The sequence below is a fragment of the Perca flavescens genome, chromosome 11 (genome assembly GCF_004354835.1).
Source record: "Perca flavescens isolate YP-PL-M2 chromosome 11, PFLA_1.0, whole genome shotgun sequence".
Lineage (NCBI taxonomy): Eukaryota > Metazoa > Chordata > Actinopteri > Perciformes > Percidae > Perca > Perca flavescens.
In genome coordinates this window covers 8,096,740-8,115,685 of record NC_041341.1, presented here as the reverse complement: position 1 = coordinate 8,115,685, position 18,946 = coordinate 8,096,740, and the positions used below count along the sequence as shown (strand labels likewise).

General features: G+C 40.4%; 1 protein-coding gene across 1 annotated transcript in view; it reads right to left on the bottom strand.

The window, feature by feature from the left end:
* kcnh3 (potassium voltage-gated channel, subfamily H (eag-related), member 3) overlaps positions 1-18,946 on the bottom strand; it is a 173,634-nt gene that overhangs the window by 21,820 nt on the left and 132,868 nt on the right. The window contains exons 5-10 of the mRNA XM_028590386.1: positions 18,639-18,897; positions 16,035-16,192; positions 10,513-10,714; positions 4,393-4,432; positions 4,067-4,227; positions 280-479 (exon numbers count right to left, since the gene is read on the bottom strand). Coding sequence (XP_028446187.1) covers positions 280-479; positions 4,067-4,227; positions 4,393-4,432; positions 10,513-10,714; positions 16,035-16,192; positions 18,639-18,897 — 1,020 coding nt within the window. The remainder of the gene's footprint in view (positions 1-279; positions 480-4,066; positions 4,228-4,392; positions 4,433-10,512; positions 10,715-16,034; positions 16,193-18,638; positions 18,898-18,946) is intronic.

The following is an 18,946-nucleotide window of genomic DNA, read 5'->3' as shown; positions in this document are numbered from 1 at the left end:
TTCATAAAAAACAATGCAATATTCACACATTCATACTTCTGTGTGTTTTAGTTGAATGTGAGTCACACTCAGGGGCGGGGCTAGAAGTGGGGAACGGGGTGGCATTGGCCCCCCTCGGAAATATGATTGATGAAAACAAGCGAAAGTTATAATAAATGTTGTGTTTCATTTAGCAGAATAACACTGTTGTTCTATCCAATATTTCCTATGTTATTAAGCAGATTTTCTATGCTGTATTTGGATAAAATGTCGTGGACTCGCCCCCGGTCACTCTCTCACCTCACTGACGTCTATTCCGTTGTTGACCGACCACGTGGTCTGGAAACACTCCAGCATGCGCTGCTCCAGGGCCTTGGGCAGCCGATGGACCCTGATGAAGTCCTTCAGGTCCTTGGTGCGGGTGTGGTAGAGCGAGCGCCGCGAGTACATCCTCTGGATGATGGCCGTCACGTTGCCAAACACCACCGCATGCATCAGAGCTGGAGAAGAAGGGAGGTCGATTCAATTACACGTACTCATTTCGATTATCTGGAAACGGCTCGGGAAAATCCCATAATGCCTCTGCACGGCAGGGAGCTTCAAAAGGACGTCTCCACGAGCCCCAAGAAGTTAAAGATCACCGGGCTTAAATGGATTTAGCTGCTCTGAAAGCAGTGTAAAGCACGGCCTCGAGTGGATTACTGCTTTCACAAAATGGAAGTAACACACGACTGAAATAAAAAGAATCCCAGTGTTGAATACATCTTTTATTTCTAGTGGGAAAAAAAAACCCTACTGTATAACAACTAAATTATTACTCTAAAACCCCAAACAGCTTTAATCCCGGTATGAGCAATGACTCTTGATGTGGTATTAAACTTTATAAAACCCTTTCACACTCCGATTTGATTTGAGCACAGCTAGCCAGCAGTAATGACTGGAACTAAACTATATCTGTACTTTTCTGACTGCACAGCCGAGCAGTTTCTCTCCCTGAATATAATTCTAGCCCAAGTAGAAAAGCCGCTGATTCAGCACTCAGACCATAGGACACTTACACAGTCCACTGACACCCAGACAAATTACATTATTTTAGGATGACTACTCCTTCAGGCAGTGACCCACCTCACATTAAGGGAAAACTCCAGAGTACAGATGTATAAATATATTTCGGGGAGACCTAAAGGGCACACACTGCTTAGCTTCAGGGAAGCTCAGCACAGCAGAACTCTAAACTTTAGAGAGATTTATGAAGCTATAGTCTACTCTCTTTTCTCCTTCTCTCGATATGTTTTGCTTAGCTCGCTCTCCTATAATCAAGGACTACCCACGACATACATCTCTGTGGTTAAGCAAAGTCATTTAAATGCACCACACTCCAAAAGCCCAAATTGAATTAAAGGATTAAGATAGTTTTATTCTGTTTTCCTTTTTTGTCAACAAATCAAAATCCCATGAAAAGACCAAAAGTGTCCGTCTCTCAACACGTCCTCACTCTGTAAGCCCCAAGCTCATCGGTTCCTTCTGAAGATGTAAAGCTTTAAAAATGGATTCTTCGCCGTTATTAAAAACTCTTAAATGATTTCCTAACGCGGCTTTAAGCAAATGTTACTTCCCTAAACAGCAGCAGATTGCACATTTGTTGGAAACATATTTGATGCTCTAAGACGATGTATGTGGGACTGAAGTTAAAAGGTTAAGGGACATTAGCACCTTTCACTGGAAACTAGCAGATTACATTATTCTATCAGTCAGGAAATGTCAAGCACAGACAGAAGTATCATGCGAAGTATGTGATTTGACTATCTGTGTGTGTGTGTGTGTGTGACCTGTTAAGGGACTACGGGCAGAAAATAGCCATTGTGCTACAACCCGGCACAATGCATCTTTCCTTGTTCTTATACAAGGTTAATGTTAACTTGTGCATTGTCCCTGTTTTAAATAAAATGAATCTGAATCTGTGTGTGTGTGTGTGTGTGTGTGTGTGTGTGCGTGTGTGTGTGTGTGTGAGTGTGAATGTGTGTGTGTGTGTGTGTGTGTGAGTGTGAATGTGAGTGTGAGTGTGTGTGTGTGTTTGTCTGCCTGCCATGTATTCACTGTGAAAACAAAATCTTTTCTTCACATAAGTTCATATAACTGCATGTAGGCAGTTAAAGGTTCAGCCTCAAGAGAATGAATACAATACAATGTCCTTGCAAGTCCGTGTGTGTGTGTGTGTGTGTGTGTGTGTGTGTGTGTGTGTGTGTGTGTGTGTGTGTGTGTGTGTGTGTGTGTGTAGACCACTTAATGTGCCTGAGACATTCCCAACACATCATTGTGTCCTCTGACCATGAATCTTGGCATTTCTCCCACCAAATAACCTTTCCATTCCATCCATTTCTTTCTCATTTCTTCTTTTATTGCTTTCTTCCAGAACATTCAGCTCTCTTCATTACGGATCAGCACAACAACATCACAAACTGTAACTCAAAAAAGGGACCCTGTTTACACTTGGTTTTCAAATATTACCAGCGCTAAATGCAGAAGTTCTGTGACTAAATTCACATATTTAATTCCTTTTGAAAATGTAGCATCTGTAGACATTTGTGTGAAAGGTGACACACTGCTGGCTGCCTCCAGTCAAGGGTTAAAAAAAAACCTGCGCTCCTACAGAATATACCCTCTGTACTTATGTTGCTAAATGTATTATGTGCATGAAACAATGTGTACATTTCACAAGATAATCAAATCAATTGTACTATGGATATTCATTTTATTGACCCTCTTTTGTTGATTTTCATTTTTTCGGTCCTTTCTGGATTTTATCAAGACAAAACCCCAGGAAGTATTAGCTTAGTTTAAATAAAACTAATCGTTAAATAGTTCTGATGTTACTGGCTGTATCTTACAAGGTCTTATTCTAGAGAATGTAATCATCAGTGTTGTGTCACATTTTTCATGCCAAAATACTGATAGTCACACACAATCACTGCAATAGTTTGTGAGAAAAAGGTTTAAAATGATTAAATCCTGTGCAGTAGGGCACCATGAAGTACATGAAGCAGCTTTCATTTAATCTATTGAATCGTTTTTGAAATATCCTGATAGCAAATGAAAAAAATGCACAGTCAAGCATGTAATGAAACCCCCTCAATCAAGAAAAACGGGACAAATGAGACAGTCAACGGATGGTTCTGAATACAAATGCTCAGCTGTGTGTCAATTTCTCACTTATGCCCGATAATTAGCTGATGGAGTACTTAAGACTACGAGGAGAAGAAGAGCTTCACGCCCTGAGAGGAAACACTAGCATGCATACAAAGTGGAACTAAGAAACACACATGCACACACACACACACACACACACACACACACACACACACACACACACACACACACACACACACACACACAAACTACATTGGGGCGGCTCAGGTGAGAACGTAGACGTGGTCATATTTTTACTTTAACTTCAACCTGCCTAATGGACTACAGATGGAAATTAGCCCCCGGGCTACAATCTGGCCTTTTTTACTTTTTTTATGTTCATCAATGTGCATTGTACTGAAATAATAAAATAAATAAATAAAATAAAGTATTTTCAAATCTCCAGTTTGTTTTAAGCACTGACTTAATGTAGGGCCCTATGGAATCTGTCTTATAGCTTTTTTTTTATTCTCAATTTCGCGATTTCGTCCATGATTCTGTTATCACAGAAACTATTGGGCTCTACACCAGTGGTCGAGGATGATAGCAGCTAACAACAGCTAGCAGCTAGCAGCTGACCTGATGACAGCAAGGGTCCCAGGTTAAGAGGTCCCGGAGGTGTGGCCTACTAAGTAGCCTGCCTACAATTTTAAGCGAGAACAAAAATATATAGTTTTTATACAGACTTTTGTGAACATTATATATTCTAGTGTATTATCATAATTTGTTTAACATGGGCAAATCTTTTTTTTTACCTCAAACCAGATAAAGACTTGTTCACCCCCTGTGATGGGCAGACTGGCAGACAAAAATAAGAGACACTTGCTAAACAACTTTTCTGGGGCAAACACTACGCACGCACACACACACACACACACACACACACACACACACTTCTCACCTCCTATGAGCATGGTGCAGATGGAGAAGATCTTCTCCGAGTCTGTGTTGGCGGACACATTTCCAAATCCCACACTGGTGAGACTGCTCAGAGCAAAGTAAAGCGACGTCACGTAGCTGCTACGCATCGACGGGCCGCCACCCAGCAGCCCGAAACCCCCGCCCCCGGCGGTCGTCTCCGCCACGGCCTCGCCTCCAGACGCGTTTCCGTAATATTGGCTGGAGTTCCAGCAGCCCTGCCCTCCGCCCTCCGACCCCGACGCGTTCCACTGACTGCTGTTGGCCGGGAGGCTGCTGACTGTGGCTGGGACCAGCGTCGGCAGGAAGTAGGGGGTCCCAAGACGCTTGGCCAGCTCATGGAGCCAACCTGAGAGACAGAGAAAGACATTCATTAGAAATCTAATTCAGCATTCGCATTGCTTTTTCAGTTGCCTCAGATAAATTAAATATATCTTATTGTTCCATCACAAAACTCCAGCTTAGGGCCATTTAGAGCTGAATACTTCCTGAATTGTCCACCTTTGCGATAGGCATCCAATGGTGGGAAGTAACTAGGTTTAGTTCCATTATGGTTGCATAATGTAATTACTATACAAGTTCATGGGACTTCAGAATTCTGCATTTTAGAAGGAAATATTGTACTTTTTACTCCACTTTATTTATTATTTATAGTTACTAGTTACTTTGATTTTACATTAAAAAAATGCACAGAAGTCTTTGGTTATGATGCTGCATGATTAGACCTGCTAAGGTCTGAGAAAAAAAAGAATATCTCTGTCAATTGGGTGACCAAACACAACTAAAAATAATGTCACAAAACATTTTAAAACCTGCTCAGACCTCCTCTATCAGGCTAATGGGCACACCATGACTTGATGTGTGAAAGACACGGAGGCTCCAAGTTCATTTTACAAATATAAAGACAGCCATTCAGCTGGAAGCAGGAAGGAATAAAGGGAAAAAGATGATCGGGATGGACAAAGGAAGGAAGGAGGAAGGAAGGATAAAGCAGACAGGAGGATGTGAAGAAGGATAAGTGATTGAAATTTGAGTGGATGAGCGGTGGAACCCAGCTGAGACACTACCAACAGCAGAATCAGGAAAAGAAAGCCAGCGAGAGAGGGAATGTGAATAATAAAATATGGATGCAGCCAGTCATTGATCTCTAGCATCACACACTTCAGGCAAGCAGTGTTGACCTTGAGTATCATGTGTGTGAATGTGTGTGTTTGTGTGTGTGAGACTGAGAAAGAGAGTTCTCAGACAATGAAAAAAGCCTGCCAGCATAAATAAATGGCAATCAAACTGTGAGCAGAGTCCCAGTGAAGCAGCTAAACCAACAACATTAGAGGATTTAACACCTGAGTAGTTTCCTAATTACTGTGTCATTAGCCCAACTTAACCTCCCCCCCTCCCCCTTCCTGAGGAAATGTGGTCCTGACGGAGCCGTTATATTGCATGCATGTCTCAGCCTGGAGATCAGAATATATATAAATAAAAAATACAAAGCATTTCTTTCATCTTGTCAATGCATAAGGGAACACGAAGGGCATTACTGATTTTAGTGTAAGAGCGTGTTATGATAAAGTCTGCAGACAGACAGGCTGCGAAGGGGGAGGATTTACTGTGTATTGTGACAGTTTTCATGATTTGACTGGATGTGAATTGAACTACAGTCGAGTGAACTCATCGTGCTCCGCCTCAATCTGGTCCCCATGGTGGCAGTTCATAAAAGGAGGCAGTGTAAATATTTAAATAAATTAAATATTGCAATTAACCATCTGACTGCCTGGATAAGGTAAGTCAATAACCCTTTTTTAATAAGGGTGCAAAACACACACTGAAGTATCACTGATTCCTGTGGCTCACTAACTCTCTTCAGCTTAACTCGGATAAATCAGACGCCATTGTCATGCAGTCGGCCCTCCAGTGACAACGGTTTATCTAATCGATTGGAAGAGCATGAGGCGTTTGAGTGACCTTAAATGGGGATGTTGGTTGCTGGGATGTCCAGTGAGAAGTGGGGGCCTGTTTTGTGGCTAGAGGTAAAAGAACCGAATGCTGAAGGAAGGGCAGTCAATTTTCTACAGAAAATGGCTCAGGGTCTTTGGATTGAATAAAGATTTATTATTGCAGCAACCGGCCTCCCTTAAGATTCTTTGATTGGACAAATTGGCCCAATTAAATCTACAACACTAGAAACTGTCATCCACGCTTTTGTTACGTCCCGTTTAGAGTATTGTAACTCGCTGTCAGGGGCATCAGACTGGGGGGAAAAAGGGGACTGACTACCCAGGGCCCTCATTTGAGATGAAGATGCTAGAATGAATAGCTGTGGATGCGAGGAGGGGCCAATTGAAAATTCCTTTCTACAGGGCCCAGAATTCTTTGCTACGCCCCTGCTCGCTGTATTCCTGTCTAATTCAATACAGCCTCTTCAAACTCTCAACTAGTTCAAAATGCTGCAGAAGTGTCCACATTATACCTGTTTTAGCAACTCTACACTAGTTTCCTGTACTGTATGTTTTAGAATTGATTTTTAAATTTCAATTATTACCTTAGAAATCACGTTTGGCCCCTTATGAGCCTGAATGTAGCCTGAGATCTGTTAGTAACTCCCAGGTCAAAGCTAAATACCAGAGGAGACTGAGCCTTTGGAGTCACAACCTGTTGGAGGAGATTCTTCTGAAAATCTCTCTTCGAAATGTTTTTTTCAGAATTGCTTTCTTTTGAATTGGTTCTTAACCCTTTTTGCGTTTTTTTGTTGTTGTGTTACCTTGCTTGTTGTTACTACTGTATTCATTCTACGTTTATTGATTACTTATCTGGTCATTTAATCCAGTTTTATGTCTTTGTAAAGCACTTTGTAACTTTGAAAAGTGTTTTGTGGACAGTAACACAAATAGTATCATTGATTCCTCATCTCTGGTGGAAACTGTTCACAGTGGAGCCTCTCTGCCTCTGTCCAAGGTGCTGATTTCTCCTCTCTGTCTTGCAGTGTTGACTGGAGCTGTCCGTGGTGCTGAACTCCTCTTAATAACTTATGTTTGTGAGCCATTTTTTAAGATTTACATCTTCAGTAGGAACCAGTGGGCTTGGGGGCCGACTGTCAACGGGGAGGGAAGCTGGAAAGTTTTTTTAGTCTTTTTATGGGGTTTGTTGACAATAAAACTATAGAATAAAACCAGATGCAGTTCCTCAAAAGGGTGCTGAATGTTGTTTGTGTTCTGATTGGGTGCCCTTGTGGTGGTTTTCAAAATGAAGATATTAAATATTAAAGAGGTGTACTGTACATTTGCTTGACTGAAAGCTGTGGTAGTTGGTGCCTGCTTGCCTCTCTAAGGCCCACTAAGGCTGTTGTTGAAATTTGGATTTTCTGGCTAATAAAAGGTGGAGTCTGCAATTCTGGAGAATGATTGTTGATATTTCAACTTTACATCCCTACCGTCAGTGCTCCTTTTTCTTTTTTTATGGTCCCTCTCGCTCCCGCTGCCTTTTCCTTTATACACCCATGGCCTTTCCCCTGTTCCATGCAACAGATTTATTTTCAGCTCACACACACAGAATGGACACCTAGCGTAAGATTGGGCAAAATCTTTGCTTGGATTTAACTCCACCTTTAGCAACTTGTAAGATAAGTGCCAAACGTAAAGGTTCCACCTTTGTGACAACATGGTCACTATGTTATGTCCTTTTCTTTATCCTCTTTATCTGTCCAGCTCAGTAGACCATGGCTTATATGTGTGTGTGTGTGTGTGTGTGGTGACTACAGCCCCCATGGCTCCTCTGCCCATGAATTATTGATAGGCCTGCAGACAGAACTGAAGCTCTCCCAAGTACTAGCCAATTGACTGAGCGACAGACAAAAGGAGCAGTTCACCCTGCCGTAGGGGCCAAAATCAGACCTTAATTGTGAATCGCAGTTGGTGTCACAGAAAGGTCAGACTGCAAACTGGTCTTTGTTGTCCCTTGGATTCCCTGTTGGAATCGTGAAGCGAGGGACCGCTGACATGAATTGACTTCATCGTTACTGTCTGTCGTTATGTGGTTTGCTGAAAGCACAATGATAGGTAGGCAAATCAATGAGAGAGAGGGAGAGCGAGACAGCGAGTGAGGGAAAACGAGGGCAAACAGCCAGAGAAGGAACAGGAGTATACATTGAGCCCAGAGCTTAGAAAACACGCTCATTTGTTCAGTTATTTGACTGAAAATAAAATGAAAGGCACACAAAGACTTGTGTTGATCTTCACCCCAGTTACAGTTGGAAGGATTCAAGTTAGCTCCCGTGGAAACTGTCTGTTTGTGCGTGTTTACAAGTTTATCAGATTGTATGCCAGAGTTTCATGTCACCCGCAGGATTTGAGATTCTCCACCGAGAGACGCTTGTGGAATATCAACAAAGCTGCGTGTTATTAAAAGCATCGGTCGTGCTGAAAATGGAGACACGTGGGGGCCGTCCTTCTGCATAAGTGCCTCTGCGCTTTTTGTTGTAGATGCAAAATGACTGTCACATCATTGTGACGAGGTGTGTAAGTGTCATCTTAGTTCTGTCTTTCGAGCAAGACGAGGTCGGGGAAAGATTCATATTCGGAAAACTTCTTTGTCTGTCATGACAGAAAATTGTCCTAAACGTGGCCTCAACGTACAATGCAAAAACAAAACTCGGACAGTCAAAATGAAATAGCTAATACAAATAGTTTACACAGCATAAAAATAATACAATGTATGTGTGAAAAGTGACAGTGTTTGTGTGGGTCATTGCTTTTTTTAAAGAGGTTTATGGCAGTGGGAATAAAGGAGTGTTTGTGAGTGTATTTCTTGGCCAGAGGGACTTTATAGCGGCGGCCTAATGGCAGTAACTGGAACAAATTATTTAGGGGGGGTGATGTGATTGGCTTTCCTTTTTATTGCTTGGGTGTAAAATACTGATAATGAAGTTTGGGTTTGGCCGGTTATTCGTATGAAGTGCAAATTTCTGGAAGAATCTGCCCATCTCATCATATTAAACCACAAAGAGTGGCTGCAATTAGACGGGATCTCATTCAATTTGCACTTGGGAAGACAAAGCCTGAAATATAATTGAGAAGAGTGATGGAGAACCAAATCTTAGATTTGCTCAATTTGCCCAAATGAAATTCTGGCCTCTGGCACTCTATTTACAGTCTGAGCCCAGTGACAATTAAATACTGGTACACTAGAAGCTCTCACCCCGGAGAAAGTGGACCATAAAACTGCTTCAGAGAGGTTATGTCCACCACTTCCACCCCACAGACACTACATTTACATTTTATTTTGGCCTCGACAACATGGCAACCAGTGAACCTCATTAAGAGCTTCACAGATTGGGGTTGGTACTGTATGTCCGTGTAGAAGAAGTATATATATCCTTTATTAATCTAACCACCATGTTTTTGCTCTTTGTGAAGAAAGTGGAGAGAATCCATGCAGGCAGAGAGAGAATATGCAAACTCCACGGATGGGTTAAAACCCACAACTGTGAGGGTAAACACAACATGCCACCCATAAAAAGTGGTAATACAACAATAAGGGTAGCACAATGGCCCGGGCAAGTAAAATGCCACTTTGGCAAGTAAGTATAACAACCCATCATCGTATCATAGTCATTTGATTTGAATGTGCTGTTGGCCAATCAATAAATGAGTTGGCGTTTGATGCTTTTGATGTTTTTTTATGCTTTTTTTAATGTTTTTAAAGTTTTTTTTTATAGGGGCCAGTACGAATTGACTTCGGGCAAGTAGATTCTTTTTTTTTTACTTGTCTAAAAAGAACCATGCACAATTTAAAGATACTGTAAAAAATATATAGAGCTTGTAATGCAAGACTATTGATACATTACTATGGAAGTAGCATTATAGTGATGCAGTTGGAGAACATTTAAATTTATGTACTGTATAAAGCGTATGATTTTCTTTTATTTGTAAAGTAACTTAAGCTGTCAAATAAATGTAGTGGAGTAGAAGTCAAATGAAGCATAAAATCAGTAAAGTAAATGCACCTCCAACCTATACTTAAAGCTTATAGTGCATGGTTTCTGTCACCCCCATGAGAAATTCTAAGTAATGACAAAAAAAACGTTGCCGCGTCCACATGATACAAGCCTTCCGTGATCACCCCTCCTCCTTGCTAGTAGCCAAGGAGGACACGGAGGATTAAAAAAACATGATGGACTCTTCAGAAGAGGTCTTTATCTTCGCTCGATTTTCTGCGTATGAAAGTCGCCGGATGACACAATCTTCTGAACATAGTCATACTGAGAAATCAAGAGAGAGTTGTGTGGAACTGATAGTCTTAATTAGCTTTGTAGCATTTGGCAATGGCTTGAAAGTAACAGACTTTCATTAATATAAAACAATTACCCACTAAAGAGTTAAGTATCTATAACATTTCTTAAGTAGCTTACAGTCTTGAGTAAAAGAGTGCACTCACCAATATCCCAGGAGCCGGGACTTTCGATCTCCTTGCGCCCGATGAAGTACCAGACGCAGGCCATCCAATGGGCCAGCAGGCCGAACATGGACATCAGCAGAGTGAGAACCACGGCGCTGTACTGGGAGTATCGCTCCAGCTTCTGCAGCAGCCGCAGCAACCGGAGCAGCCGGACCGTCTTCAACAGGTGGACTCCAAAGTACTGCACAGATAGATACATACCACATCGGTTCACACACACACACACACACACACACACACACACACACACACACACACACACACACACACACACACACACACAGTCTCAGCTTTCATGACAGGTAAAAACTTATTTTTATGCACTGGTCAATTGCTGGCTATTTTGCTTCCATTCTTTCAGAATAGTGGGAAAAAAACAATGACAAAATACATAATAAGGTTTATGTTAAAAAAAGTTTATTTTACTACTCTGTCTATTTCGGTGAAGATTTATATAGGTATAGATACGATGCTAAGGATTCGATTAGATATTGTGTCTCTAAATCATGGTTTCCCATAAAGAGATGTGTAATTTGACAATACTTATCTTTTGAAGGTCCCATGGCATGAAAATTTCACTTATGAGTTTTTTTTAACATTAATATGTGTTCCCCCAGCCTGCCTATGGTCCCCCAGTGGCTAGAAATGGCGATATGTGTAAACCGAGCCCTGGGTATCCTGCTCTGCCTTTGAGATAATGAAAGCTCAGATGGGCCATTTTGGAATCTGCTTGCTATGAGGTCATAACAAGCAAGGTTACCTCCCCTTTCCCTGCTTAGCCCGCCCAGAGAATTTGGCCCACCAATGAGAGAGAGACATCATGGCTTTCAAACGAGCAAAGTGGAAGTTGGTCAAGGCTACACCCCCACCCTCCACCTTGCCCCTCCCACTCTCCTCCTCAATAGCTTCAGACACAGAAATGGCACATCCTAAGGAAAGCTCATTGTGGGACTGGCTCTAGTGGCTGTAGTTCTGCACCAAAGCTGAATTTCGGGAAAGAGACTTCAGATACAGTATTAGGGGACCACTAAGGTCTATATAAAAGAGACTTCAGATACAGTATTAGGGGACCACTAAGGTCTATATAAAAGAGACTTCAGATACAGTATTAGGGGACCACTAAGGCCTATATAAAAAGGGACTTCAGATACAGTATTAGGGGACCACTAAGGTCTATATAAAAGAGACTTCAGATACAGTATTAGGGGACCACTAAGGTCTATATAAAAGAGACTTCAGATACAGTATAAGGGGACCACTAAGGTCTATATAAAAGAGACTTCAGATACAGTATCAGGGGACCACTAAGGTCTATATAAAAGAGACTTCAGATACAGTATTAGGGGACTACTAATGTCTATATAAAAGAGACTTCAGATAAAGTATTAGGGGACCACTAAGGTAAAAGAGACTTCAGATACAGTATTAGGGGACCACTAAGGTCTATATAAAAGAGACTTCAGATACAGTATTAGGGGACCACTAAGGTAAAAGAGACTTCAGATACAGTATTAGGTGACCACTAAGGTAAAAGAGACTTCAGATACAGTATTAGGGGACCACTAAGGTCTATATAAAACCATCCAAAGAGCACCATGTCATGGGACCTTTAAGGCAGTTTTCTCCAAAATAGTTTTGTTGTCAGCCAGAAATCTTCACTGCCGCAGCACTTAGACCACACACACTATATTCTGAAGGTTTCTATATATATATATATATATATATATAGGGCTGTCAAAATAACGCGTTTTTTTGATTAATTAATCTGAGAAAAAATAACGTATTAAAAAAAATAACGCAGATTAATCCATTCCATATTGACGTTTGACCCGGAGCCGTTCAAGCCACCATTCGACTGTAAAATGAAGGCGGGAGACGAGAATGTGCTGCCTGGATCATTAATTGGAACATTTAGCTACTTGTTACTTCTTCCTGCCAACCCTGGTTACCGAAATCTGGTGCCCCTGATATAGGGTGACCAGATTTCCGGGAGCTGAAACCGGGACACTTTGTGTGCGACCGTAGTGCTTGTGCACACGCACACGCTTTTTAACGTGAACATGTGCCAGCCAAGGTCAGACATAGACAGTAACTTCATTATTTTGATCATAGGCTCCTCATCTAATAATAAATGTTTTGTTTTTTTTGCGTTCAATGAAACTGGTAAACTACAGCCTCGTGGTGCATATGAAGTTATTGTAAATGTCCTTTTCCCATCTGGTGGTTGTTTTTGTCGTTCAACAGCAATTTACTAGTGAAATAAGTTATTGTTATTGTTATAGATTATTATCAAATCATTTACTTTGATCATATGGCCTTAGCAATAAACAAGCCCTTCTTTAATGTTGTTTAGTACCCTTCTTTTTTCTTTTCTTTTTTTACTTTCTTAAAAAGTATCTGTTCAGGCACTGTTAATTATGTATGCGATTAATTTCGATTAATTAATCACAGAGTATGTAATTAATTTGATTACATTTTTAATCGATTGACAGCCCTATATATATATATATATATATATATATATATATATATATATATAACCTGATTTATACAACATGTTATTCTTAATAACTAGCAAAAACATGTATTTTAAATGTTATCACTTCAATTCAATGGAGTCAGAAGGGGCCTGCTGCACCTACTAGTACAGGGGTCTTCAACGTTATCAAGCCAAGGACCCCTCAGCTGAAAGAAACGCAGTGCACGGACCCCCTACTACATTTGCACATTGTATAAAAATGTTGTTGCATATTAAACTTGGCCGGAAGGATGAAAATGGATGGATTCATATATTATTTATACAGCATGTTGTAATGTTAAACATACATGTGGAAGGAACAGTGAGTCGTTATGCTTAACTGTATCTGTGGATGGCTACCATAGTGGCTACCTTAGTTAGTGTATCATTAAAGTGCTCATATTATGCTTTTTGGCTTTTCCCCTTTCCTTTATTGTGTTATATATCTTTTTTGTGCATGTTATAGGTTTACAAAGTGAAAAAGCCCAAAGTCCCCCCCAAAGGGACTTACCATCTCCAACAGAAAACACTGTTCACAAACTGCTCCAAACAGCTCTATTGTAGTCCAGCCTTTACTTCAGAGACAAACGTGGTCACTTTGTAACACACGTTATAATGCTCGCCTAGCTGCTAGCATGGCACTCACTCATACTCTGCTTCTGACTGGCTAGTAGTCCTAACCTAGGTACTGTAAGGGCACGCCCTCATTCTCTGCTTCTGACTGGCTAGTAGTCCTTACCTAGGTACTGTCAGGGCACGCCCTCATACTCTGCTTCTGACTGGCTAGTAGTCCTTACCTAGGTACTGCACATGTGCGACTCCCAACAAAGAGAAGAAGTGAGATGTCTCACTCTGTAGCTAAAACAGAGAGCTCAACACACAGGGTGAAAAGAGGAGCTGCAGCAATGTGCAGTACAACGAAAATATGGTGTTTTTTGAAAATTAAACCATGTAAACCTATTCTGATATAACCTCTAAATACAATTATGAACCTGAAAATGAGCATAATATGAGCGCTTTAATGTTTTTTTTAACGAATAGGCATCTTTGCTGATAATATGTTAGATTAATGTTAATGTACTGTATGTTTCAGACATGTTTTCATTTTTTGAAAAAACAACAACAATAAAAAAAAATATATCAAACAATAATTTGGTGGCCCCCCTGCAGTTACTCTTAGGACCCTCTAGGGATCACGGACAATATATATATATATATATATATTTTTATGGCTGCTGATAGAATTTTCTGACTTATGGAAGGATAAAAAGAGAGTATCCTCTGTAGAAACCCTTTGACTCTAATATGTCAACAAAATGAAATAAGAATTTTGATCATGACTTTATCCAACATTTCTGTTCTGGAAATGTTTGCAAATGAACACGTTTAATTAGATAATGTCTCATTTGCATACATACACATACAACACTTTTTGTTTAAGTAATAAATGAAGATGGAGATATCTATTAGTTAAAAGCTTTTACCCTATTCACCTGTGGTGTATTGCCTTAAATATAAAAGGAACCATTCTGCAAAAGTGCAATCATTTTGACACTCAAGAATCTAAATCACTGAGTATTCTTTATTTCATTTCTTTCCTCATGTGCTATTTTTAATTTATTGGTGTAGTTGACCGTTCTATTCAAAACATGAATATTTAATTTGTTCTCATATAAAATGAAACATTTCTCGCCTCCAAATTAAAATTTAAAACAGAATACTCATTTTGCATGCATGTGTAGCAATTTAGCCGGTGGTTGTGAATCATCTTTACGGATTCTGAGCATAGAAACACACATTAAATGAGACCTGCAGTGTGTGCACTGACACCAAATTGGCTCGGTGCCATTTGTTTGTCTGATGAGCATTATTTTGGATGAAATGTTGATCTGATATATTCACAAGGGAGCCAAAAACATTGTTCATTCATTTTCTCTTCCCCCTAACTTGGCTCGTTGCCCTCGGTGTGTTAGTGTGGATAATAACGAATGCCGGAGAGTGTGCAGAGTGTGTATGTGTCCACATTCTAGTGTTTTGCTTCCCTAGAAAACAAAAGGTGAATTAGTTTAGTCTATTTTATTATAGAGATGGTCCCATACCATATTTTGCTTTCTGATACAGATTCCAATACCTGAACTTGCGTATCGGCTGATACCGTGTACCAATCTGATACCAGTGTGTCATATATTTTATTATGTTCTAACAGCTGTATACCTCTATCCCTGTATGCATGTGATATGATTTTTTTATCATTGTTGTTTGGTCTGGCTCGGGTTAAACTTGTGAAACATGAACAAAGACAAAAAAAAAAAAAAAAAAGAATGCCAGAATCCAGTTTGAAAGTCAGTCAGTATGGATAAAGAACATAAATAAACTACTTTAAAGTAGTCTACTTTTGGAGGTCAGAGGGCCTGCCGCACTTTAGCATACTTCAAGAGACAGAGAGAGTCTGAACTAGGCTTTAGCATCTGATACTTCCCAGAGAGAGAGAGAGAGAGAGAGAGAGAGAGAGAGAGAGAGAGAGAGAGAGAGAGAGAGAGAGAGAGAGGCTGCACTAGGCTTTAGCATCTGATACTCCCAGAGAGAGAGAGAGAGAGAGAGAGAGAGAGAGAGGCTGCACTAGGCTTTAGCATCTGTGTTTAGGCGCCTACTATATCTTTGTTTACCTTAAAGGGTCAGGTCAGGGCCGGCCCTAGACTTTTGGGGGCCCTAAGCAGGATTTGGTTTGGGGACTCTCCACATTGTTACATGTTGCCACTGCACTTGTCACTTAACCATCTTGTGTACTGTAAATATTAGTTTAAGCTGAGAGATGCACACTGTGACGCGCTCAAGATTGTATTGCAATGATTTTTATTCTTCTTCTTCCACACGTAAAATACACTTAGCACTGCAGTTACCAAATGTGATTGTTACCTGGTGAGTAGAATAATTGCGTTAAGGCAGCGTAATGCGTTCCTGTAAACACAGAGAAGAGACTCACCACGCTGACGTTGAAAGCGTAGAGCAAGTCAAAGGGCAGGGCGGCGATGAGATCGACAAAGAGCCACGTGGTGACGTAGTGGACGCAGATGGAGCGGGCGTCGTACACCACCTGACCCGACGTGCTCACAAAAGTAGTTCGGAAGTTCAGCAGAATGTCTGCAGAGGACAACAACAACAGCAGAAGCTGACGGCAGGAAGTACCAAGACGAAAAACACAGGTGTCATCGACAAACATGGAAAAAAACATGGTGATTCACATGTTCAATGAAAACAGATAAAGGAGATGCCAGCAATACATAAACTGACATTAACAAATCTAAACTGAAAGACTGTATTAGTACTAACATGTACTTGTAAACTTAAAGGGGCCATACTACAGGTTCAGCATGTTTTAGCAGGTTGACTTTGGGGTGAGATTGTGTATTAAAATAAGTGACATAAATATCAACAACAAAAAAAGAAATTGTCGAAACAAACGACAAAATACTCGAAAAAGTTAATGGAAAAAAAAAACTCACAAAAGGCAATAAAAACATATTCTAAGGCACTCTTAGATCTGAGGACAAATTATTACATTACATGTTAATTAGCTGACGCTTTTATCCAAAGCGACTTACAATTGCTATATATGTAGTATGGCTATGTTCAGAAGCTTGTGGCATCTGGCGACTTAAGTACGCAGAATCTCGAGTGAAGATAATTACCTCTTCTGAAGAGTCCATCATGTTTTTTAAATGCTAAATGCTTTTCTGTATGTGTGTTTTATTTCTATTTTTTATTTTAACATTTCAATACTTTTATCAACACCTTGGGTGCTTCTTTGTACAGCACTTTGGTCAACTTAAGCTGTTTCAATGTGCTCTAGAAATAAACTTGACTTACTTACTTTAATAACATCTTTACACATGAAAACCAAAGTCATAATTCTGCCTTTTTGCACACACAACAAGAAGAGTTTTCCTGTTCTATTCTTTTTTTTTTTTTTTAAAGAAGCTGTAAATGACCTATAAGCATGGACCATTAAAAACTCTTAAAGTTGGTGCATTTAAAGACACTGACATCTAATACATAAAAGTAGCAGCATCCATTTAAAATTTCAGAAACAACCAAGCTTTGAAAATGAACTATTCTTCACTGGTTGTCTTCTCACCACACTGCTCATAAATGCAATGTTTTTCTTCGACAAATAAACCATAAATCTTCCTCCTTGATTGCTCCCATTTGGATTAAATAAAAATCTCATACATCATTATGCTGGCATTAATAGAAACCAAAGGCAGTCGGAAAGCAGCGATGTAAGATACAGTAAACGCAATGGCTAAAACATGACAAACCACCAGCGTGGCTCATAAGTTAGGTCTTAGTTTTTTAGAATGTAGTTAATTTATGAAAAGCAGCTTATGAACAGAAATGAACAAATCGTGGATTAGTTCTCTGAGCGAGCGTATTGATAAAGAGGCTGGCCCATTAGTTCTAACAAACAGGATATCTTTTAACTGCGGGTGGCTCGTATAATTTCATTGCAGATTGTTGATGGAGGGTGTCCACTATTTTCCATTATGGCAAATTGTCCTTTGAAGAGCACTCATATACAACAGCTAGATGGACAACAGTGGGGACAAAGAGGCCTGTTGTTTTCTGGGAAATGAGTTAGCAATGAGACGTAATGGTCTATTGTGAATGGCTCATATCCTTTGACTGCTGTGTGTGCACCATTAAAAACTTAAACTAAACTTTTATCATGACTGATGAGCCTCTTAGAGACAGGCTGTTTTATTCCATTGGGGGCGGTTAATACATCGATGAACAAATAGCCAATCTTCACAATCATTAAATCCAGTTAATTACTGAAGCTAACACTGGTGTTTGATAAAAGAAAGCACTTATCAAACAAGTAGTGTTAATGTCAGCGGCACTCAGGTGTGTTCCCTCTATGAGTATGTCATGATTCATGAATGAAATGAATTTGGCTCTACACTTAAACTATCCACATACTGACCACACACAGACACAAAACAACCACAAACAGACACAAAATAACTATAAAAAGGGGCCAAACAACCACAAAGAGACACAAAACAACCACAAAGAGACACGAACGACCACAGAGATGCAAAATGACCACGAAGAGACACAAAACGACCACGAAGAGACACAAAATGACCACAAAGAGATGCAAATTACCACAAAGAGACACAAAAGCCACAAACAGACAAAAAATAACTATAAAAAGGGGCAAAACAACCACAAAGAGACACATACGCCTACAATGCGACACAAAACTATCACAAAGAGACACAAACGACCACAGAGAAACATAAAATGACTACAAAGAGACACAAAATAAGTATAAAGAGAGACACAAAACAACAGAGATGCAAATGACCACAAAAAGACACAAAAATAACACAGAGAGACACAAAACAAAGACAAAGATATATAACACAATTACAAAGAGACACAAAAGCAAAAAAAAGAGACGAAAGCATCACAGAGTCCTACTCCTATGTAGGAAAGCTGTTGTGTGGTGGCAGAGATGCTAGTGGAAAGACTAATTTGCGGAGTGAATGTTGTTACCAAACACAGCAGTACGTTCTCTCACCCAAAATAAACAGGATCTCTACGAGGATGTCGCTGACGCTGGGCGGGCTCCGCGGGGCAGTGCTGTTCCCTTCATCCCACCCCCCCACCACGGTGAAACACACGTTATAGGGCACGGTGACGGCCACGTAGAACGTCGCCAGCAGAATTAACCAATCCCAGCCGGCCTTGAAGGTTCCATAGTGGAGCAAGATGAAGCGAGATTTCTGGATGGCTGCTACCTTGTACTCTGGGATCGGAGGCTTGTCTCCGAACATGTTCTGAATTAGACACAGGGGGGAAAGAGAGAGAGAGGTTAACACCACTTTG